We start from the raw sequence: 25,787 nt of genomic DNA on the forward strand, positions 1-25,787 counted from the left end.
TACGAAGCATATGTTGAAAGCGCCATAGAGCGTAAATAATTTAATGTTCATTGTAGGGAGACTGTTTAAAACAAATGAACAGAGCTTCTTCAAGTGTACATGTATATGTATACTGATAAAAAAAAACATTACAGTGGTGCCAACGCCGCTGAAATTCATGTACCGTATAAAAAAATCGCACAAAACAAATCACACAAAAATAAAATCACATAAAATAGAACCGCACAAAAACAGGTTTTTCTATATATATTACTTATGAGGGCTATATTCAGATCTGAAACTTCAATTGAACAACTAGACAATGCCTTAAGTCTCTTGGGCTAAATCTTTGGGCATAATACCCAATTCTAAACTTACCATTTAGTCGCACATTATTTAACTGCGAAGGAATCTGCTTTCACTAAACATAATGAAAATCCTATCAAGCTCAAGGAATGAGGCACACAGCTACAACGGACTCAAAACAAAGCTCCAATTCGATCGAAATATGATTATGAGCGCGTGATACATGGGTCTACTGCGACCAATCAATACTGCTCATAACAAACGACTATAACTACCAATTAAAACCTTTTGAACTTTCCCAGTTCTAAACATATAGTTTCTTTAGCTAGTTTTCATTGGAGCTTTAACTATAGAAGCTAGCACGTAATCTATTTTTTTAATTAAAAAGGAAGATTCTAATTCATTGAATATGATTTTATAAATCCTGTACACGGTTCTTTATTCTCGTTGAGATCATCTTCCATTTCCATTTTTGGTTTCAGGATCGGGCAAGTTCTTACTGATGTAAATATTGTCGTTTATCCAATCCGTAACCCTTTGGGTACATTTAACGTATCAGAACGTTCCGTATTTGTCTGAATTTATGTTTCTATTTTCTATTTTGTAATTCTAATTAGTTTATGTTATTTCCATATCATGTAGTATATTTTCTGAATAATAAAAAATAAATCAATTCATATGTAAAAGCTACTGCTTTCACATGTTCAAAAAATAAATGCACTTCAAGTACAAAAGTCGTTTCAAATAAATGTATAGTCAAAGGGTTAATAAATGTGAAGAGTTCTCTCCAAAGAAGAATTCTAATTAAAATTTATTTATGTTTTTGAAAAATGGTTGAAATCGGAAACACTAAAGTCTAATGTATCAGTATATGTTTTATGATCATTAACAAAAATTTTCTGGCTATGAATCTGTTTTTAACGACAGATCTAAGGCCGGTAACTTGTGGGTGCTATACGTATAAGAAATATTACAAGTCCTGAAGGGTTTTCTGCCTTTTGTTCTTTTTTCTTATCTGAAATATGTTTGATATGTCGGGCTTTGATTAAAATAGCAGATAAAATAATTACCAACAAAGAACTTGTTTCATATAGATTTAAAAGATGGTATTGAAACAGTACAGAATATTACTTCATTAATCCATCCATTAATACGGAAATGTATTGAATTAAATCAGTTTTTAACTAGAAAATGCATAGATAAATTATTTTGTTGGTTTCTTGACCATTCAGAATTAGCAAGAAATGAGAAAGCTGAAGTTGCAAGAGAATCGGCAATACTACGTGAAAATTTTGCCCCTTTAAGTAACACACTGCAAGCTATCAAAAATTGAATGGAGGGAAAAATGGCAAAATGTTTGGTATGAAGAAAATCAAAATAAGTTGCATGAATTTCACTTCTTACTGAAACCTTTCAAATATCGTAATATAAGCCGAAAGCAAGGCGTTATGCTAAATCTTCTTAGATGCATGAAGCTTTAGTCAAATCAAAATTTCCATCTACATGTATGCTTGGTAATTTTTGATCGTCTATCCATCAAACATAAACTAGGAGAATAAACTACACAATTTCGACATGTACAGATGAAACCATTTTGGAAATAACAATGTAGTTTTAAAACACCTGTTGATAGAAAACCCCATCAAAAATTTTTTTTTGTTTGTTTTTATGGGATATTGGAATTAATACGCCTATATGAGTTTATATCTTCCTTTTTGATCTTTTAACTGCGCAATAAATGGAATAATTTATTTCAAATCTTGTGTTTTCAGCAACATTTGGAATAAAATTCCTCACATTTTGTATATGGAGTAGCATGGCCAATATTGGCTTTTCGCTATAAAACTAAACCACTGAATACGGTAAGCAATTCGATGAATATCATCCATTTAATTACAAGTAATCTGTTCAAATATCTATAGTTTCTAGCTTTCAGGTATAAATATGCAATGAGTGATTATTTATAAGAATGAATGCTCACATGACGTTGCATCTTTGACACCTTGAAAAGAGGGATTTTAAAGATTTTACCAGTTATTGAAATGCTATACCTTATGCATGGAACTCTAACAATCATTACAGGATCAAACTCTGCGAATTTTCGTTGAATCATGTTATTAAACGTTTTATAAGAGATTTAAGTCAAACAGATAACACTGTCGAATCCGACTTCTTTTATACTCTCTTAATACTAAAGTCCTATGACAATTTACATATGACTGTTCCAAGAAGATACATCAATGCATATATTTGTGTTTTCACTTTATTTTTTCTTAATTTCAGAGTTGCATGATTATACAAAATATTTATATAATTCAAATGTTTATTTCAAACTGAAGAAATGACAGATAGCTTCAAAGTTTTTGCTCATGTAATTTTGAATCAGAATTTCATAGAATCTTTTAACCATAAATGCAATGGCGCAAATACCACATATTATCAATTAAAGGACGTAATTCTCTTAATTTTTTTATAGTTGTTCATGCGGCAATAAATCGTCACTGTTATATTAAAGATAAAAAAACAAAATTTCATTTATCAGTGATTTCAATTTTTACATGAAAATGAAGTCGTATAGTCTTATGTACGGCATTTTAATATAACAACGATGAAACTAACCCTTTCAGTGAAATAATTGTAAGGAAAAGTAATATTAAAGAAAATTCATCCACACACTAAACTACAGAAAGTGGGAAAAACATACTAAATGCAATGAAATAAAAAGTAGCTTGTTCAGTAATAAATTAAAAAAATATATATATATAAAATTTATCTAGTGAATGACAAGTATTTAAACCTATCACCAAAGTGTTTGAAAATTCTAAAGTTTTATGTTTGCTGCGTTCTGGCCTGCTAAACTTAAATTTTGATGACAGAAAATTTCTCTGGAATATGTGATGATTAAATTTTGATGACAGAATATGTGATGACAGAAATTTTGATGACAGAAAATTTCTCTAGAATATGTGAAGGGATCACTGACAGTAGAATATTGAGGGTGATTATTTGAAAGGGATTTCATGGTTTAAATCTGGCAAGATAGCTGACAATTTCAAAATATGGCGTCTTCATTATACTGCTTACACTATAAAATGATGAGTGTACAATATTTAGTTTAAAGCTTACCCTGAGATTTCCTTTGTTCTGTATCTAAGCCGCCTTACTGGAAACAACAATTAAGATCAATCTATTTCCTTTTATAGACGATATTAAAACCTGAGAAAATAAATCTCCGAAAAGGAATCATTATTTAATAAATTTTCGAAATGAATTAAATCATTAAAACAGAAAATAGTTTATAAAACGTGTTAGAAAGATCAGCAATTGATTTTTGATTGTAACATAACTAGCTTTTTACAATTTACATTCGAAAGATGGATTAAAAAAGTTATTTTAGACAAAACTATTTTAAAATTTCAAAAGTGTTGTCTATACGACTGTATTTAATTAGGAAAAATGCCTATATTTGCTGAAAGTGATTAATCATGTTCATAAAATTATCAGTCATATAATTCTCTAATATGATTTCTGATGTGAGATCATGCAAATATATAAGACTTGACTGCATTTTTTGTTTATATTCTTCTAAAGACAGGTAGTCAGTAACTAAGTGAACTTTTCTCGTCAATTTTAATTTACATATCTGTGTTTAAAATGGAAACTCACTGATGACAGCGTTTTCCTTGGAAAATTCATTTTGTTGAACAAAAATATACTATACCTAATTTAGTTTGCTATAATTTTTCTTCACAGACATAAAATATGTTGAATATCGATTTTGTGTTTCATAATGAATAGCTAATATTTTCCTAAAATAAAATGGAGATTATGCAGGTAACACAATAATGATACTTTATGTAGGCAATATAAACAGAGCTTATAATATTTAATTTCGAAACTTTTTAGAAACAATCTTTGGATTAATATATATCATCATTTTACCTGATATCCAGGTGCCTTCATTGATTTTTCTTGAACGTCCTTTGGGAAAGTAACGCTGTTTTCTGAATCGACATCGGACACATCAGACAAAACAGATCGCCGTCTTCTCTGAGCTTTTTCCCATTCTTCGAGAGATGCCTGAGAATCTGAATCACCTTCGACACTGGCTCCACAGCCCATTGCCTGAGCAAAAAAAAAAAAAAAAAAAAAAAAAAATAATAATAATAATAATAATAATAATAAATTTCAACAGCAGTTACCTGTTTCTGTTTTTATGTTTTTAACTCTTTGGTTATTAGTGCCGTATATAGGCAGCATCCACTCGATCACCTGTGTGTGCGAGCGCCAGATATAGATGGCATCCACGCAATGATTTGCGTGTACGAGCGCTGGCTGTATCCGGCCCCAGCGTGATACCGCTTGACCACCACTCTCGCAATATTCTCGTCTCTCTCTCTCTCTCTCTCTTTTTTGTATTCATCTTGTTTATCAATGGCACTTGTCGTTCGTTCTTGATTTGTTTCGCACCAAAAACAAACAAACGTGTATTGGTTTGAAAGCAGTCGAAACAAGAATCACGCTCAAATTTTCTTCAAGCAGTCATTAGCTAGTATTCAACAGACGTGCAATGTGCAATTCCATTGACCCGTAACGCTCTTAATATATTCTGTGCGTCCAAACAAGTTTCTTCTGTGTATTCTATTTGGAAGTGAAGTATTTGGTTCAAAAGTATAATATAACAAGAAATCTTCCTTGAGGCATTACAAGAATTGGATAACAGTTATTAATTTTTCAGAGGTTCACAATACTTATTTGAAAATTGAATTTGGTGCTTTGTTTAGTTTGTTTTATAAAACCTTTGTTCCGTCTTAGAGACGCCTTTCCCCTATTCCAGCTGTAGTCATCAGGAAACCGGCGCATGCGCAGTTTCTGTTGAACTGTGATACGCTTCTTTTTAATTACTTTATGATTCAGAATTTTGTAATGCCTAATTAGAGATGTAACGGATGTGTCTCCTGTTGCTATGTGTGCGCGTGCTTTTGTGATGTTATGTTAATGTGCTTTAGATGTCTTCGTCAGTAGCTGCTTTATGTATAATAAATGGAAAAAAGACTAATCAGGTCCCTTTTATTTGATTACCCACAAGCATTTTGGCGCCCAACGTGGGGCCTGATCTAATGGAAAAGCAGCTATCGAAGCTAAGCAGCTAAGATCGAAAGGAATCAGTAACCAAAAAGGTGAGCGAATATTTTCCTTTATTTAAGAGAAACTCGGACATTTAAAATAATTTAATTTCATGGATTTGAATGTCCGAAGTTAAAAGGAATGAATGTAACAATAGAGTGAAATTTGAATTTTATATTTGAAGTTGAATTTTTGTTACATATTGATACTATATTCGCTTTAAAGATATTGGTTACTGATAGAATACTATTGAAATATTGATTGATAATGCATGAATAAATCTAAAATTGATATTGAAATTTGATGTATTAGAAATAGAATTTTAATTTTGGTGTTTTTGAATATTAAATATAAGAACGATGGATGAACTTTCTAAATTGAGAAAAACCAGAGGTTTGCATAGATCTTCAGTTACAAAGTACATTAACAAGATTAATAATGATTTGGAAGAGAAAATAGATTCTCTTACCACCAAAGATTTGCAAGAAGCCTTAAATTATTTGAATATATCGTCTACACAGTTAAAAGACTATGATAAACTTATACAAAATCTAATCAAAGATGATAAGGAATTCGAAACCGAAATTGAGTCGGCTTTCAAATACAATGAAAAAATCATAGTTTGTTTGTCCAAGTTATCAGCGCAATTAAAATGTTTACAAGACGAATCAGAGTGCCAATCAATATCATCAAATGTTTCTTTATTAGGCGCTACAGGAAATCCTAATTTAGATGCAATAAACAACACTCAGGAAAGTTCAGCCATCGTACCTGTAAACGAATATAATTTTAAGACCATAAAATTGCCTAAACTTACAATTGAAAAATATTATGGAGACCCTGTTGCTGGTTAGAATTTTGGAATCAATTTCAAAATTCTATTGATAATAACAAATCTCTGTCAAAAATAGATAAATTCTCATATTTAAAGTCACTATTAGGGGGTGCGGCCGCGATTGCGGTTAATGGCTTTGCGCTCTCAGACGAGAATTATGATCAGTCTTTAAAATTGTTGAAACAAAGATTTGGCAGAGAAGAACTGGTTATTAACGCACACATGTCAAAATTACTAAATCTTGTACCAGTAACTGATTCAAATAATATTTATGGTCTTAGGAAGTTGTATGATACCGTAGAGATAAACTTAAGAAGTTTAGAATCATTAAAAGTTACTTCAGAGATGTATGGGCATTTACTCTATCCCATTTTAATTAAATTGATTCCCGAAGATCTTGTCCTTGAATTTAATAGAAAAAAAGTTGATAATTCGGTGAAGTTCGAATTTAATGTAACTGAATTACTAAATTTTTTAAGAATTGAAATTGAATGTAGAGAATCCTCTACGTTTATGCATACCGCAAAAGGCGATAAACGCAAAGAAAATTCGCTCCCGAAAGCGAAACAGAATCCTTTCAACAACTTCAGTCGAAACACAGCTAGCTCGCATGATATATTGCGAAGTCCAAGGTCAAGCGCAAAACCGAAAGATCTTCAATGTTTTTCAGCGTCAGCATTAAACGACAATTGTTTATATTGTAAAGGCGAGCATCGATCGGAATTATGTTCTCAAACCGACTTAGAAACGAAACTCGGTGTTTTAAAACAAGATGGCAGATGTTTTTTATGCTTGAAGCCAAAACATCGAGTTAATGAATGCCGCCAGAGAAGATATTTGACATGTGAAATATGTGGAAAGAAGCATAATAAATCTATTTGCTCTCAAGCAGAATCTAATACACCCGATTTGAATAAAGATAATAAGAACGTAATTACCGCAATTTCACATTATGACAAAAACAAAACAAACTTTTCTCGCGGTAATATATTTCTTCAAACATGTGCAGCCCTAGTACGCAATGATGAAACAAACGAATTTGAAACAGTACGACTAATGTTAGATAATGGAAGTATGAGAACATTTATAACACGTGAAGTTTCAGAAAAATTAAAAGTTAAAAGTAATAAGAAAAGAATCTTTATCGGTATACTCTTTTGGCGCTAAACAAGCAAAGGAACATTCTTACAATATAGTGAGAGTAGTATTAAAAAACCGTGAGGATCCCTCTTTACGTATTGAAGTAGAAGCTTTGGTTACAGAAAACATTTCAGCCACTACTCTTCCTGTACCTAACAACAATATTACTAAAACGTACAATAAATTGAAGCATTTACAGCTAGCTGATAATATTGATAATAGAGGCAAGAATATCTCAATATTAATTGGTGTAGATTATTATTATGAAATTGTTTCAGGCAGAATAAAAAGATTAAACAACAAATTGGTAGCGACTGAAACAATTTTTGGATGATGCTCATTCCAGATCTTTTTGAGATTTTAATAGGTTTTAGAGAACAGGCTGTTGCCATAACTGCCGACATAAAGAAGGCCTTTCTGCAAATACAGATTGCCGAAGAAGATCAGAATTATACTAGTTTCTTCTGGACAGAAGATCCGGAAAAGGAAGAAGAGGAAATTTTCAAGATGATTCTTTTCGGTGTCAAATCAAGCCCCTTCCTTCTTGCAGCTACAATCCAATACCATCTAAAGAGGTATGTAGAACAATTTTCTAATACCTGTCAAATGCTAGAAAAATCATTGTATGTCGACGATTTAATCTGTAGCCAAAGAGACTTTGATTCAGCTTTTAAAATAAGCCTAGAATGTTATAACATCTTTAAAGAAGCGAGCATGGAATTAAGGAAATGGAAAACTAACTCAGTTGAGCTTCGTGATAAATGGAGAGAGGCGGGTTTAGAAATAGATGAAGAAAAATATTCAATTAATGATAACTCTGCTTTAACTCCTTGTAAAGTGCTAGGATTGGCCTGGGATTCCGATTTAGATATACTCCAGTTTGACACTCGAAGCTTAGAGAAATTCCTGTCTAAAAAGATAAATTCCAAACGATATGTTCTTCAAGTAGCTGGACGCATTTTTGATCCAGTAGGGTTTTTAGGACCTTTTACCGTCAAGATAAAATGTCTAATACAGGACATTTGGTGCTTGGGATTAGACTGGGATGTCCCTCTCCCGGAAACACTGATCACTAAAATAAATGAATGGTGCGAAGAAATAAAAAAATTGCATCTTATTAAAATACCTAGATATTTTTTCGCCGAAGCGAAAACCAATGAAATAGTTGAAGCTCAACTACATTGTTTCTCCGACGCCTCTAAGAGGGCATATGGAACTGTAGTGTACATTAGAGTCTTATTGAAAAACGGGGAAATCAAATCAAATTTAGTCGCTTCAAAAAGTAGAGTAGCCCCTCTAAAGACACTTTCGATCCCAAGATTAGAACTAATGGGTGCACTTTTAGCAGCAAGACTAGGCTGTAAAGTAGTTAAGTGCATTAACTTTCCTGTTACACGATTCTTCTGGACTGACTCTTCAATTGTTTACTATTGGATGAAGGGTGACCCTGAAAGATTTAAAGTGTTCGTAAAAAACAGAATTAAAGAAATCCAAAATCTAACCAATCCCATTGAATGGAATCACACTCCTGGAACTGATAATCCGGGTGATCTAGTATCAAGAGGGTTAACGGTACATGAACTGAGAAACTCTAACTTCTGGTGGCATGGGCTAAATTGGTTGTTAAAAAATGAATGTAAATGGCCTAAATTAGCTAAAATAAATAATGAGACAAATATCAAAGAAGACGCAGACAATTTAGAATTGAAAAAGAATGTTCTAATAAGTTCTACAATAGCAAAAGTAAATCCATTAAATGATGATATGATTAAAAGATATTCTTCTTTCAGCAAATTAATAAGAGTAAATGCATGGTGTTTAAGATTCTTACATAATTGTAAATCAGCTCTGCAAAACAGAAAGAAAGATCATTTAAATGTAACAGAATTACAAAATGCTACAAAATCATTAATAAAAATTATACAAATCAGAGAGTTTGAATTTGAAATAAATTGTCTAAAAAGAAATAAAGTTCTTCCAAAGAATAATTCCCTTCTGAACTTAAATGTATTCTTAGATAATGATGAACTTTTAAGAGTAGGCGGAAGATTAAAATTTTCTGATCTTCCAGATTCACAAAAATTTCCTCTACTCTTACCAAAGAAACACCATTTCACAGATATACTTATAGAATACTTTCATTAAAAAGCACTCCACTCCAGTGTTCAAACTACTCTGTATTTAATTAGACAGCAATACTGGATACCAGCTGGTCAAGCCAAAGTAAAAAGTGTAATCAAAAGATGCTTAAAATGTTTTAGAGTAAAAAATAAAACTATTCAACAGATGATGGGCGATTTACCAAGAGATCGAGTCATCCCATCTCGACCATTTGAAAAGGTGGGACTCGATTTCGCTGGTCCCATAATTACTAAACCTAATCTAAAACGATCTAGGGTGACTTTAAAATCATACATTGCAATTTTCATATGTTTTAGTACAAGAGCTACCCATTTTGAAGTAGTCTCTGATTTGACTACTGAGAGTTTTTTAGCTTGTCTTAGGAGATTCATAGCTAGGCGGTCAAAACCCTCAATCATATGGAGTGATAATGCCACTAATTTTAAGGGCGCAAAAAATATTTTGGATTCTCTGCTAAAAGCATACAAATCGGATTCCGTGCAAAGATTTTGTGCCAAGGAAGGTATAGTGTGGAACTTCATACCCCCAGCATCTCCTCACTTCGGTGGATTATGGGAGGCAAATATTGGAGCTATGAAACGGATCTTGTTGAAGGTGACTAAATCAACAGTGTTGACTTTTGAAGAGCTAACTACGCTGGTGACACAGATTGAAGCAGTTTTGAATTCAAGACCACTGTGTCCTCTTTCTGCCGATCCAGCTGATATTCAACCTTTGACACCTGGCCATTTTTTGGTGGGAGCACCACTGTTGTCAATACCAGAACCCAGTGATTCCTTGACTAACATTTCTTTATCTTCTAGATGGTCTCCCATCCAGTCTCTTAGATCCAAATTTTGGAAAAGATGGAGCGAAGAATATCTCAACTCCTTGCAGTCTCGAGCTAAATGGAGGGCCGCGGTGGCCCGGTGGTAAGGTTTCGGCTTCGGAACCGGAGGGTTTCAGGTTCGTGACCCGATTCCACCAAAAGAACCGTCGTGTAAGGGGGTCTGTTGCACGTTAAATCCGCCATGCCAAACGTCTTCCCGTTGGTGTGGTGTGGTGTGGAGAGGGGGGGTGCCAGCTCAGGTGTCGTCCTCGTCATCTGACCGTGGTTCAAAATTACGAGGTCCGTCCCAAAATAGCCCTAGTGTTGCTTCAAACGGGACGTTAATATAACCAAACCAAACCAAACCAAATCGAGCTAAATGGAAACTACCTCAACTGAACATCAAACCCGGACAGCTGGTACTCCTGAAGGATAATAGCAAGAACCCCATGGAATGGAACTTGGCCCGAATTGAAAGGACATATCCTGGAACAGATGGACTTTTCCGTGTCGCAGACATCAGAACCCCTAAAGGAATTTTTCGGCGTAGTATCAACAGACTCTCTCCACTCCCTTTCGAAGAAGGTGTTGGACAACTGTCCAACGGGGGCTGGGATGTTCCGTCTTAGAGACGCCTTTCCCCTATTCCAGCTGTAGTCATCAGGAAACCGGTGCATGCGCAGTTTCTGTTGAACTTTGATACGCTTCTTTTTTATTACTTTATGATTCGGAATTTTGTAATGCCTAATTAGAGATGCAACGGATGTGTCTTCTGTTGCTGTGTGTGCGCGTGCTTTTGTGATGTTATGTTAATGTGCTTTAGATGTCTTCGTCAGTAGCTGCTTTATGTATAATAAATGGAAAAAAGACAGATCAGGTCCCTTTTATTTGATTACCCACGAGCAACCTTTTTGAACCTCGTCCTTGTCAGAATGTTGCAAGGAAGGTAAAAAAAGAATCTATTCTTTAACGGTTTGACTGATTAAGAAAACGATTCAGATAATGAAAATTAAAATAATTTTACACTACGCAGAAAAAAAAAAGAATTATATGTAGTTCTTCTGAATCAGAAGCAGAGAAGATTGAAGCAAATGACAATCACTGTGAAATATGGACATCAAAAAAATTTGTCCCTAAAATACATAAGTTTGCGTCAGGAGATTCAGGTATTAAAGGAAAACATTAGTAGACCAGGCAAAATATTAGACTGCTTTCAGGTTTTCGTCTCTGAAGAGCTCGCAGAGTTATTTGCAAGTGAAATAAATCAATACTGGTCTCGAAAAAATAATAACATAAACAATTCAGAAGGAACAGTACTAAACAAACTATACCGTTTTTTTTTTTTTTTTTTTTTTTTTGTGCTGTGTCATTTTTAATGACATGCAATAAAAAGTTAACATTAGTAGAATACTGGAGTAAAGACAAACTTCTGCGAAGCAATATTTTTGCAGAAGTAATGACTAGAGACCGCTATTTCAAATTACTACAGATGCTACATTTCACCCATGATGTGGGTTGTACTAATGATTGTTCGTACAAAATACGGAACGTCATTGATACATTAGGAAAAGAATTTAGTCAAGCATTTCAACCTTGCTATAACGGCTGTGTATTGACGAAAGTTTACTTTTGTATAAAGAAAGGCTGTCTTTTAAACAATACATCTCGTCCAAAAAGAAATAGATTCGGTGTAAAATCTTTTATTTTCAGCGATTGTCAGACAGGAATTTTACAAGATTTAATTGCTTATGCCGGATCATTTTCCATGGTGTATTGTGAAAATCAGGATATTACAATAGCTGGAACAATAGTTGAAGCGCTTATAAAGCCCTATGTAGGAAAGGACTATACGCTTTATGTGGGCAATTGGTATTCGAATCCAGCTTTATTTAATTTTCTACATAATAATTGCACAAATACGTGAGGGCGGTTAGAAAAAGAAGGAAAGGAATGAAAAAAAATTATGAACGTTTAAAAAGAGCAGAGGCAACATTGCGATCATGCAGTAATTTATTAGTTACAAAGTGAATGGATAAAAAAGAAGTGTACAGGCTGTCTACCGTGCATAATGCCATTAAAACGATATTCAGGCACAGAGGTGAAAGAGTTATATAAAAACTTGTATGGATATTGGATTATAATAACTCAATGGGTGCATTGGATAAAGCGGATATGGTTATCAACACGATGAATTAATTCCACAAGTAAAATCCTTAAAATAGTACCGCAAATTCTTTGTTGGACATTTTTGTTTCTTTCTTTCATTTGTTGGACATTTGCGTGTGAATTGCTTATTGCTTGAATGAGATGAAAAAACCGATATCCATGGCTAATTTCAGTTGCAATTAATTAGGGAAATAATGGGAAAGTATCACCAAAGTACAAGTCGTCAACATCGAAAAGGAAATAATCATTAAGAAAGTATAATCAGAAGATTAACAGAAAGACATTTTCCTTCGGTTTATAAATCGGCAGGAAAAAACCGAACTAGGCGGTGCGTCGTTTGCAGTTTAAACGATAAAAGACATGAATCTAAGTATGAATGTAAAGACTATAATGTAGTTTGTGTATAAAACCATGTTTTAAAATGTATCATTGTGAATAAAATTACTGAGAATTTTAATTTGAAATATTAATTGCCCTAAATTATATTTTTATTTATAATGATTGCAAAGTCTACAAACACCATTATGTAACGCTTAAAGAAGAGTATGATCAGGAAAATGATAAAATGGCGTTGAAAGACTTAAATACGAGCACCAGTTTACCGACGCGCAAGATGCACATTTTGCAGTGCAGTGCCGGGGCCTCCGAGAACGAAGAGAGCAATAAAAGTTTTATGGGCCTAGAACAGGACCGTTTCCGCCATTACCGGTTTTAACTAAGCGATGGACTGTTTTCAGCTTTGATCAGTTGATGTCCATCGTCCCTAGTGTCCTTTCGTTTGTGATTGTGAAGAATTTTGAACATTTTTTGCATTAAAATTCTATAACATCGCCTCTGAATTACTAAAACGAAGTACCGTATCACACTTAATTATCATGTGAGTAATTAAGAATATTTATTTTTCTTTAATAACAGTTTTTTTTTCGAGTTATAAGTTTTAATGTGTAGTATACATTAAGCCAAAAATCCTTTCTTGTCTCTCAGTTCATTTTTTGCTTTCAATTTTTTAAAACTTTTTTTTTTTTGCAGGAAATATTTTATTTTTTAAAATAATTGTAAACAAGTCGACAGCTTCTAAAGTTCAGAAAGAATATTTTTATTTTATTTGATTCTGTGCATATTATCAAGTGCATTTGAAATAACTGGCTAAATCAGCAAACAACAAATAATACCTTTCAGTTCCCTCTTTTATACATTTGGTAAAATGATGTATGCATCTTTAGGTCATCTAAGAGAAATATACAGAAAAGAGTCAAAATCTGTTATAAAATAGGCTCCCAAATGAACTTTTCAATCCTTGTATCCAAGTAATATTGAGAAGCAAAATGCTGGCTTATGTTTAAAAATATTTTATTTAATAAATGCAAAAGTTTTAAAGAGATTGAATGACTTTGCTTACGATGGAACGATTGAATTCAAAGCCCTCGAAAAGGCTATGAGAAAATAGTAAACCTTTTGGAAAAATTTCAGACGATAGGCTCCTATTTAGGGCAAAATGCATTCAATGGATAGATGAATGGGAAAAAATTTCTATTTCAGGTCAAAAAAAAAAAAAAAAAAACCTATAAAAATAGACTGCGGAAACCTTTTGTTCATCTAACATACAGCCAAAACAATGAGAGATATAATTATTTATCAGCTACAAATTTCACCTAATAGCAACGTCTAAAATAGAAAATATCAAACCGATCCTCTGGAAGGCAGATTTGATCAATACAGACAGCTGTGTAGTGGTAACTTTAGTGTTTCTGCTGAACAAATTTTACAAGCAGAAAAAAATTAAGAATGAATACCTTGTTAAAAATGAATTTAAAAAAAAGATGGCTCTTTTCATTTGAAAAATTTTTTTTGTGATTTTTCAGAAAAAGAACCACCCTTTAAATCTCAGAATTCGAAATAAAAGGTGCAGATTTCTATAATTTTACGGATGAAGAAGAGTTGATTCCTTTGCATATTTATCTTTCTGGATTCTGTTGGCAAGCTAAAATCTTATTTTCAACATAGCGACTGTATAAAATTATTATCAGTGGAAAAAGATTTGATTTTTGAAATGACGAACTCTGTTGCTAAAGAATATTTGCTTGTTGTTGATAAAGGAAAGTTGACATATCCAGATGAAGACATCGTTAAAATTTTTGTAGTAAGTTTCAAAATTTTTAAATTTATTTTAACAGGCAATGAAAGTCTTCTCCACTCAGAAAATATACGATCAGCATTAAAAAAAATAATATTGAGTAAAGTTCCAGATTTAAATATTGCAGACATATATTGTACATGTCACAGAACAAAAGAAGAGCAGTCAAAAATTTATATCTCTTTCTATTATTATATTTTTAAATAATTATTCCAAGCACAAAAATAGTAATGCAAAGTTAAGTAAAGGTAAAAAAAGAAAACTGGGTATCATCAGTGCATCTTAGTTGTATTCATGGAAACAAAGTATTAATATTAATAATAGAATTGAAATTGCTAAAGAATAATAATAAAAAAAATTTTAAGATGCAAAGTCCAACCACACTTCCTCATACTGCTTCTTGGAGAACTCTGATTTTTAAAGAATCAGATGGCTGACGTGGCTCTGGCAATTTCACGTTAAAGTGTAATGATTTTCATAAATTTGTTACTTTCAAATAGTGTTAAAAAAATACCCATTAAAATATTTTAAAGAAAAAAAGGAAAAAAAACCCCATCTTAATTAGTTTTATAATTATTCTCTGAAATTATTTTTTATGCCAAATACCAGAGCTTAAAATCAATGAATATATATTTCAAACATTTTATGTGTTCATTCTGTTCATTTATAATTAAATTTAATAGCTATATAAAATTATCAACAACTAAAGAAAGTGTAACGATGCTGTTAATTACTCTTAAATTTAAAGCTATTTTGCACATTTATTTAAGGAAGAGAGGAAAAAACTGAATGCAAACGGATGTAAGCAGAAAAGCAACCATCGCCTAGTCGTTTCCCCTTTTTTGCTGTTCCAGGCCCATAGAAAAGAAAGCGCTCTTCTCGGAGACCCCGGCAGTGCTCCGTTCTGGAATTACTCCGGCGTAGCGGTGCCCCGTTTGGTGGCGTTAATCCAGAGGAGTGGACTGCCGTAACAAAAGGGTTAATGTTTAAAATGTTCTAAAATTTTATTTTTGTATATTCAAGATGTTCCAAGATTTCCATTTGTACTGTAGAATCCATTGCATTTTAAATATACTGAAATAATTATGTTTATTTTTGCTATTCAATCATGATCACAAAATAGTTAGATTTATAAAAGAGAACAATGAAGAAAAAAAGATATTTATAAATTTTATATCAAAACCTCATCGAAAATTTATGTTCCATCCGTATCCCTGCAAATTTCAGATTGCGAAACATATTTTGAAGCATTTTAGAACTGAATCCGGACAGTATAACAGCTAAGAATTGATTGGAAATTTTAAGGATCATCCCTTAACTCACATTACTACTTACCTTAGTTTTCCAAATTTTACAAAAGAAAGAAATTTTTTTTTGTAATAAATAATAACTATATCTAGCTGAAATTTCAGCTCTTTCTTGCTCTTGCAGAACTTGGAAATTTGAGGTTATAGTGCTTCTAGTTAAATGACGAAATGTTCAAACTTTTGAATGTCATAAGATTTATAAATTGCCTTTTCCTTGATTGTTCTTTTTTATATAAATCTATCATTTTTGGTAATCATAATTAAATTGGAAAATAAGCATATTTTTTCGAATCTAGCAAACTAGGCTGCTAATTCTTGAACACACTGAAAAATAACAGTTATGAAACATCCTAATATGCAAAAATAATTAGTACATTTTTAAAGCGATAAAGATAAAAAGACACTTTTTTCAAAGTAAAAAATAGTTAGATAGAAAAATAGATTCACAAAAATATAGTTACATTTGCGGCACCCTGTATGTATGATTATAGCATTTTACCTACTACCGAAATATTTTGAGAAAATAGCTCGATACAGCACGTTGCACTTGAGTCCCCAGCACATATCACCTGAAAGGTTAAGTTGATAGATGCAGAGAAGTTAAATTTAATTTTAAATAAACAATGTGTTATAATGTAAAGTGAGAATTGCAAGATAAGTTGTTTTTGTTATATCATCGATGGAAAGACCTAGTTGCCAGTTAATGTAAAAATGAGAGAGAAAAATTTCAGTGCAATTCATTAAAATCTGTTTCATCGATGCTAATTTTTCTCAAAAAAAATCGGTTTTCAGTTATTAAATTAAAAATGTTTATCATGCTTTTTATTATGCGTAGAGAATCTTCCTGGCTTTAGCTTTTATCCCATAATTTACTCGAATAACTTACAGATAGGAAGATTTACGTGTTTTTCGTAGAGAGTATTTAGAAAATTGACTTAAAAAATTAGTTAAAGAGGGATAAAATTACTTCTTAACCATACATTTATTGAATCTGAAATTATTTGCATTCAAACTCATTTTAATATAATTCACTTTGATTAAAATCTTAATCAAGCGACGTTTCAATATAAATATCATTCTATTTCCTGATTTCCAGCCGCCGTCTTTCAGAAAAATTGACTTCGTTTTCTCGAGTGACAAGCACGATACAAAAGGCCAAATGCACAGTGGCTGTCAAATCATTTGCCGGTTTCAAACTAATGAGCTGAATGAAACCGAATTTTAGATGCAGGGGAGATTGATATCGTGTATTCAGTTAAGGTGAGGAAATTGAAAACATGAGCCAAAGGTTCCTATTGTTGGTTGATAAAGTCGGATTTTCTATGTATGCCACTCATTCGTAATACCATGCAGTTTTTTCGCTCGTACCCTGATGAAATTTTGTGTCATCCGTTTTTCGTATCTTCCTTTGTATTAGTGATGCGTTTTCTATTCTGTCATTTCTCCTAACGATGACTGTTTTTTCTAATTATATTTTGCGGAATTCACTTCCCCGTGTCTTAAACAGAGTGTGTATGAAATTTGGTTTCATTCCATTCATTAGTTTTAGCTGCAGATGCATTTTGTTTAGAAACTAAAGAGGATTCAAGGTTCGGTTCCAATCATCGAAGAAATTCTGGCAAAAAGCTAAAATGTCTTCCAAATATTTAAAACATGATATTGCGAGGCTTGAAACGATGTCGAGAATGAAAAAAAAAAAAAAAAAAAAAAAAAGACAAACACGATGTCTTAAAACTAGCTATATATAAATAATAATTTCAATTTTTCCACATTCTAAAAATAATCGTGAATTCTGACTTCACTTTTACTTCTGAATTTTTATTTCTCCACTGTAATCAAAAGATGGTATTAGCAAATCCCTTTCTAAAATTATATAAACTCAAAATGCTATCTTACATTTTTTTTTTTTTTTTGCTTTCTGCCTTCCTATTCGGTAGACTGCGCATCGTTTTTCATGGCTTTTACAAAAAAATCTTGATAACAGCTAAAAATTGAACTATTTACTTAATATAATGAAGAATAAAAATTGTTAAAAAACTTCATACCTACTTCTTTCTAATCAAAGAAAATTTTATCCATATCTACAGTCGGGAGAAAAAAAAGAAGCCACCCAAATTTATTTGGCAATCATTCATCTTATGTGAAAACTAAAATTACAATTTTAAAGGTTGTAATGAATACTAAAAGATGCCGTGCCTAAAATTTTCGCAGGGGGTTGTCTGCGTATTTCATATTATACAAACTTTGAAACTTCCCATAGCAACACCCTTTTCTGTTTCATGAATAGATTTCTCACAGAAAAAAATACCCATGATACAAATTTTGGTTAATATACCATGATTACACCCCCATTTTTATGGCTATAGATGCTCTCGGTTAGAAGTTAGGTTATGGATGCTCTCGGTTAGAGAGGGATTGAAGGGATTTAAAAGTGGGCGCGTGCACACACACACATACACATAGGTCTCATATATATAATATATATATGCACTGGACGTTTATAAAAAACTATCCCGATATATGAGACCTTAACTATCGTGCCGTTCACAAGAACGGAATAAAATGTTGGTTTAAAGCATTTTGAGGTGTGTGCCCAAGAATCATATGAAAAACAACAGTTAAACTTCAACAGTTACGGTTATAGTGACAAAAATATCAAATGGCAATATCAACTTTCTTTTTATTGGATGTGCTCCCCATAGCAAAAAACAATAAATTAGCGTTAAAACAATATATATAAGTATGTATGTATATATTTGTGTGTGTGTATGTATATATATGTATGTATAAGGTGCCCACTTAAATCCCTTACACTCCTTTTAACTTCTAACCGAGAGCATCTAGAATCATAAAAATGGTGTATAATTAGAGTAAAGCAGCTACGCACTACGGAATGAGATAACAGCTTACTTTGGAACTTGGAATAAGTATTCCTATCTCGAAAAGGTATCAGACAAGGGGAAAATGACAATTCAAACGTTTTCGATTTAGCACAAGAAGAGACTAGTGCACATTAATATTAAAATCAGAACGTTTAAAAAGCACATTTATTTGTTCACGTTTTCCGAAATAGTGACGTCACAAGACATGGATAAAAAGGGGAAAATGTTATTTTTTGTACGAAAAAAAAATTACCCCAATCTACTTTTTACTTCGGGAATAACTCAAACCACAAGTGCAGGCGGCCTTTCTGCCAACATTTGGGTCTTTTCATTAATGAAGTATTACTGTTACTTTTTCTCGTGCAAAAACTAACATATTATAAAGTATGCGAATAAAATTAAAACAGTGGTTCAAATCCATATTTTAGATGACAAAGGGTTATTTGAACAATAAAAGTAAAAATATCGTGTGATAAAAGTTTTTTTAAACACGTTTTGAGACGTCACAGTTTTGAAATCCACCGACAAACAAATGTGCATTTTAAGTGTTTCATTCTTAATATTATGTTAACCTATTGCCTTTTCGTACTAAATCAAAAACTCTGTATAACTTTGTAAACGGCATCCCCCCCCCTATCTTGTATTCTTTTTGAGACAGGAATGCTAACTCCAGAGTTTTCCACCAAGTGACGCTGTAAATAATCTCCTCATATAATACATAACCCTTTTACTATATCTAGATCCTACTTCGAATTCGACCGACAAATTCAGAGAGGTAATAGTTAGTCACCAAGAGGATTAAGTATTACTATACAACATAGAGTCCGAAACGACGTTTAGGAGGTGAAAATCGCAAAAATACAGGGAGCCCGAAAATTGGTGGAAACTGTAAAAATATAATAAAAAATAACAAATGATGTTTGAATTATGAATTTTCTTTTAAGTGAAAGTACATTCTTCAAGGTTATTTTTAATGTAGGTAATATGTCTATTTGATGATCCATTTGATATTTGATAAGTGAAAGTACATTCTTAAAGACTATTTTTCATGTAAGTAACATGCTGATTTGATGAACTAGGGTGTCGTAAATGACTGAAAACAAAAAAGTAGTTTATAATCCTTATCTGCAAAAATATTAAAACTTGAAGATAAATAAAAGCTTGATAATGTAAGAAATATTATGCTCTTTAATTTGATATAAGCATGTAATATGAAAAATGGGGAGGTTTTAAGATATTCAAGAAAAATTAAAATGTATACCAGGAAACATCACTGAAACATCGGTACCTATGTTTGCAGAGGGTGTTGTCAAATTTGAAAGATAAATTCAGAGAGGTGATAATAGGTATTAAGGAGATGAAAAATTACCATAAAACATAGGGTCGCAAGTGACGTTTATTCGGCGAAAATCGTAAAAATAGACTTAGAAAAGACAATGAACCTGTTGAAGAGAATAGCCCTATGAATGCAAGGATTAGTAACAAGATAAACGAGAAGAAGAAACCTTTTCGTATATAAATTTTCCATGCGTTCAGGGAAAATAAAAGTGGCGAACAAGTATTCATTAATGCGCATTATAGAACTGATGGCCTTAAACTTCATTCACAAACAACATGTCAGATTTGAGAAAAATGCATGTCCACATATTCGTCAAACTTCAGCCAAGCAGACAACAATAGACAACTAGCACAAAAATTGTACCAAGTGCAATTTCCGAGGAGGCGTTTTTCTCACCATACCCCGTTTGAAATCATCGATTGACGGCTGTGGGAGACAGGATTTTTCAAAATTATGAGGCCAAATGCAGGACAAGAACACAGTGTGCCCACACCTGGCACAGAAAACAGAATTTTGCAGCGCTTTGCCTATAACCCATCAACAAGCATACGATCAGTTGCAGCTGAACAGGTTATTCAATATGAAACGTAAGGTTATGCGGGCTGAAAACATGCACCCATTCCACTTGAAGAAAGTCCAACTCCTATTCGATGATGATTACCCATTGCGAGTAGAGTTCGCACGCTGGATGCGATGCCACACAGGAAGATGCACACTTTTCTGCGAGAGTTTTATCAGATGAAGCCTGATTTACGAGAGAAGGCGTCTTCAACACGTACAATGTGCATATTTGGTCATTCGAAAATCCTACACAAGTTTAAGACACGTACAACACAAGTTTAAGATTAACATCTGGGCAGGGTCATCTATTGTTACCGTATCTTCTGCTCGAACACCTTAGTGGCAAAAAGTACTTTGTTTTCATGCAGCACGTCCCTCTGGATTTACTGCAATATCAACAATTGTAATCCAGAACATTTGGTTAATGCGTGATGGTGCACCACCATATTTTAGTTGCATTCGTGAAATCTGACATGTTATTTGCGAATGAAATTTAAAGACCATCAATTCTGCAAAGCTCATGAATGATGAATACTTTCTCATTCATAATGAATACTTTCTCGCTGCTTTTATTTTTCTCGAACTCATGAGAAATTTAGATACGAAAAGGTTTCTTCTTCTCCATTACCTTGTTCCTAATCCTCGCATTCACACACACACACACACACACACACATATATATATATATATATATATATATATATATATATATATATATATATATTACGGCCAATGTAATTGTTTGGCTATTATTATAATATCATGTAAATTTAGTAAATAGATTGATTGCATGAGCCATATCCATAACACATTTATATACAGGAGACTTCGAAAATAACTGACAAACTTTAAAGGTGGGCAGAGGGGACAGAAATCCTGATTTTTTTTTTTTTTTTTTTTTTTTGTGTGTGTGTGTCTTAGAATTTGTGCCCAGTAATGCCGAGTTTAAGACTCTCAAATGCCACCAGTTTTGCCACTCGATGCCATCTGGGAGTAAAGGTGTAATTTGTCTGATAAAATTTAGAATATCATTCACTGCTTTACGAACGCACAACTTGCAGACATCCCTCTGACGATTGGCACAGTGGATGGTACCAAACCATCTCAGAGATTATGAAAAATTGATTTCCGAATAGAGAAGTACCAAATTGTGAAACTTTTGTTCACCACCAGCTTTGCGAAAATTGATATTTAGAGGTTAACAGCCGTGATGGGGACCAGACCAGAACTGATAGAACTCCTGTAATAGAAGAACCTGTTTTACATGCAATTGGACTGAACCCATCTATAAACACGAGAGGTATGTCGTCTGACCTGGTCTGATGTGCTCGCATGTATATTACATTTTACATGATGAAGGCATATGCCCATTTCACTTACAATGAATGCAAGTAACTGCAAATAAAAACCGCTAGGTAGATCGAGATATATCTGCTCTTCAAGCATCATATTACCAAATTTTGTCACGTTTAGTTTAATCATATAATTTTGTTATGTTTGTCATGAGCATCTACTGTAAAACAGCGCTCATTAAATCATTTGATATTAAATTTCTATTGGTCTTTCACCTTTTCTATATCCTGTGAGATAAGCGCTTAAACGAGCCCTTTCCTCATATGCATTCAATGATTAAAAAAAAAAAAATGATTATTTTGGTTCCATCTAGCCTTTTTCAAAATTCTGTTAGATATTTTCCAAGCATCCTGTGTGTATTTTAGTATTTTCGAAGCTACAGTCGTGTTCTTTAACAATATTTATTCCCCATTTTCCTTAAAAATGGAACTATATTTCCTTATAGTCCCTTAACTCGAAGTCAGAGTTTGAGTGATTAGGACACACACACACACATAACACAACTTCTTCAGTTCAAGGGTGGTCACAATGACCTCTTAGAGTTTTACGGATTTCGGTTTTCAGCCTAAGACGGAAGAAATACTACTCCTTTTGCTGAGAATAGGTGGTCTTAGCGAGAGAAGACAACGTGATGAGTTGTTTTTTATTTTATTTTTTATAAGAACAATTTACTGATATAGAACTAATGAACAATTTAACTGGCCTTCCTAAAGTAAAATAAAGTCTTCTTTATACCGCTAAAACCCTTAAAAGAAGCCAGAAGAATGATGCATTTTGATGACCAAAGCCACGTTTGAGGGAAAGAACCACACATGCCTTAGATTTATTTGGGCTCAGCTCCAGTATACGGCCTCCGCCAAATTGGCGAGAAATTTGGCGATAAACGGTCATTTCTGGCTGCCGTTATCGGCGTACGTTTTCTTCTTTATGGTAACCTTAAACCTTATCTCTTAACCTTTCACCTTAACCTCTAATTTTAAATTTCATTCATTTCACACTGTACTATCCACTTGTATCAGTCGACGGCTGTTAGCTCCCATCATTTCCCACGTGGCCAGGTTGTATTTTTCCATTTTATTTTGTTTTTGCATTTTTATTTTTCTATTTTTACTCATGGCATCTGCTAATGTACAAATTCAGGATGTTGTTGAAAAATTTCAAAATGTTTTGCAGAAAAACGGGCTTGGATTTAGGGTTTCTAAGATGTCAGACAATAAAGCGAGGCCTATTTTTGGAAATCCTGGAGTTGCGACCAGGTATTTTGTCACAGAGTTGATGCGGGATAGGGATAATTTTTTGCTTTTTTGAAGGAATCGGGTTTGATTAAAACCCCAAATTGCCCTATTTGCAATGTTTTAATGCAAATTCTTGGAAATTATCAGAGACATTCCTTGGGAGGAATACTCCATTAAAGTCTCTGATAAGTAACAAGGGAGGTCAATATGTGTTTTTATAAGGAGCAGCTCACATATACAGCTATTAACTTTTATAAACTATGCTTTTAAAATTGAAAAAATATGAATCTTTTCATGAGAACATATTCAGCATAAAATTAAGATATCACTTTAAAAAATCGGAGCAAAAAATAATTTCGTTAAAAGGGGGGGGGTTCAGGGGGTGCCCCCCCTGACTGTATTTTATCAGTGTTGGAAATAAACCTAACGTGGCTTCAAAACTTCCGGGTGAGAATCACAGCATCCTAAACAAACACGCATTATTGGCGACTTCTTGGCGAAAAAAAATGGCGCCAATAGGCCGTATACGGGAGCTGCTCCTTTATTTGTATGAGAGCAGTCATTTGAATATGTTTATAGTGTTGTTGGAAAGGCAAAGAGGTATCAATCTTATTGGACAGATACTCTTAAGTGTTAATAATAATGGTCAATACTTTTAAGTATTTGTCCATGGCAAATACTTAAAAGGATACCAAGTCAAAAGCCTTTAAATATTTTTCCTCTTTGTTTTTTTTCTCAGGATTACTTGATTTTCTGTTTTTAAATTTTGGTCCGAATCTTTAATTTTTATGGACTTTGACAATTATAATGACTCGTTTTAAATGATAAATAATATTATCATGAGGATTTATAATCAATAATACTAATTTTAAATGTTTTGCAATTCCAATAATCTCATATCTTAACCGTGTGTTTATTCATCCACCATATATTCTTATTAGTGTAGCCAAATGTGTCTCCTGAGCCACTATACCTCAGTATCCTATTCTATCCGGTTCACAGTAGAGTGTAGAAAAAATTAGCAAACCGTCTGGGAGGATCTCTAAATAAATGACATGCTCAAAATTCTACAAAGCCTAAATTTTTTTTACATCAAACCCTTTTTACGATTATTTGTGTTTTACAGAAATACATCTTTTCTTTCAAATGTTACTATCCATAAGAAAAAAAAAAAAACTTTTGTAGTTTCCTGAAGAATTAACAGACTGTCACTCTGTGATATGCTTATTTTAGTATCAACTTATGACGAACCTCTCAATTCTCTGTATGCTTTTAGCATCTTATATAATACTCGACATATTCTATTTAATACCTTTAAAGCATTCTTGCTTTCTTGCAAATTTCACTATGCTAGAGGATGAATTCTCTGCATTTCATTTTAACTGCTCAAAAATCACAGTTGCTAGTTTCACTTTTGTATTTAATTTCAAGAGTACGAAAAATCCATCCAGTGAATGTACGGCGAAAAGTCCACCAAGAACGGAAGCACAGATAGCAAAATATAGCCGAAGCATACACAGAAGCACCTTTCATCCATTCATTCAGTATCCATAAAAATATTTGTAATTCTACCTTCCTTACTATGTGTCTAACTGTGCAGGGTAGCAATAATACAGATTCATAACACAAGCTTCAGGTATCTTTCTTTGAAGCTTTTAAACCAGTTTTGAGTTGTACTCACACTAATCTTGTTCTGTTCTTTAAATTTACTCATTTAATATAATGCCCTGAAACAGATAAAAATTTTCTCTGTGTATCATCCGCCATTCAATCTTAAAAAGAAATAAAGGGAACGGGAAAAGTAGAGATTATGGAAGGACATGCCACATGTTGAATAAATAGTAATGGTTAGCAAATGTCAAATACAAGCGTTGATAGGCAAGAATTCAAGAAACGAAAACACTTTTAATGCACGATAATATTTTTATCAGTACTTCAACAAACTTCGTTATTTTATGAATATTATAACGTCATAGTATTATTAATATGAAATTCTTCATTCGATGAGGACTAATTCCCATAGTTGTAACGTCATTTTATTCTCTTATTATCGTGCATTTTGATTTTTCAAATGAATAATTCGTTTTAAATGAAGGGCACACACTATTGTAAACTTATAAATAAAATTGGAAACATACAGGTAGTTATAAAAATAATGGAAACACCACAAACGAGTACAAGGGCCTTTATTAATAAGGCGTAGGGTCACATTTGGCATATAATATAGTATGGATTAACTTGTGAAGCGAATCATACAAGTGAAGAATTGTGTTTAGAGGAATATTGTAGCATTCTTCATGGAGATATTGAGAAAGTTCCAGAAGAGATACTGTTGAATGTCGAAGTGAACGCTTTAAAATAGACCATAACGGTTCAGTTATACCGATGTCGGGGTACCGTGTGGTTCAAGGTAAATGTTTCACGTCATCCTCGTGTCATAAAACCGCGATTGGACAAATCCCGTTGCATGAAA

At 32.9% G+C, this 25,787-nt stretch overlaps 1 protein-coding gene across 5 annotated transcripts in view; it reads right to left on the minus strand.

Moving 5' to 3' along the window:
- LOC129958050 (calpain-B-like) overlaps positions 1-25,787 on the minus strand; it is a 97,745-nt gene that overhangs the window by 68,516 nt on the left and 3,442 nt on the right. The window contains exon 2 of one of the 5 annotated variants that reach the window (XM_056070199.1): positions 4,228-4,410. In XM_056070199.1, coding sequence (XP_055926174.1) covers positions 4,228-4,407 — 180 coding nt within the window. In that variant the 5' untranslated portion in view covers positions 4,408-4,410. Of the gene's footprint in view, positions 1-357; positions 464-4,227; positions 4,411-25,787 lie in introns of those variants that run through there. The other 4 variants (XM_056070202.1, XM_056070205.1, XM_056070203.1 and 1 more) reach the window with 4 other exon arrangements.

The sequence above is a fragment of the Argiope bruennichi genome, chromosome X1, assembly GCF_947563725.1.
Source record: "Argiope bruennichi chromosome X1, qqArgBrue1.1, whole genome shotgun sequence".
Classification (NCBI taxonomy): Eukaryota; Metazoa; Arthropoda; class Arachnida; order Araneae; family Araneidae; genus Argiope; species Argiope bruennichi.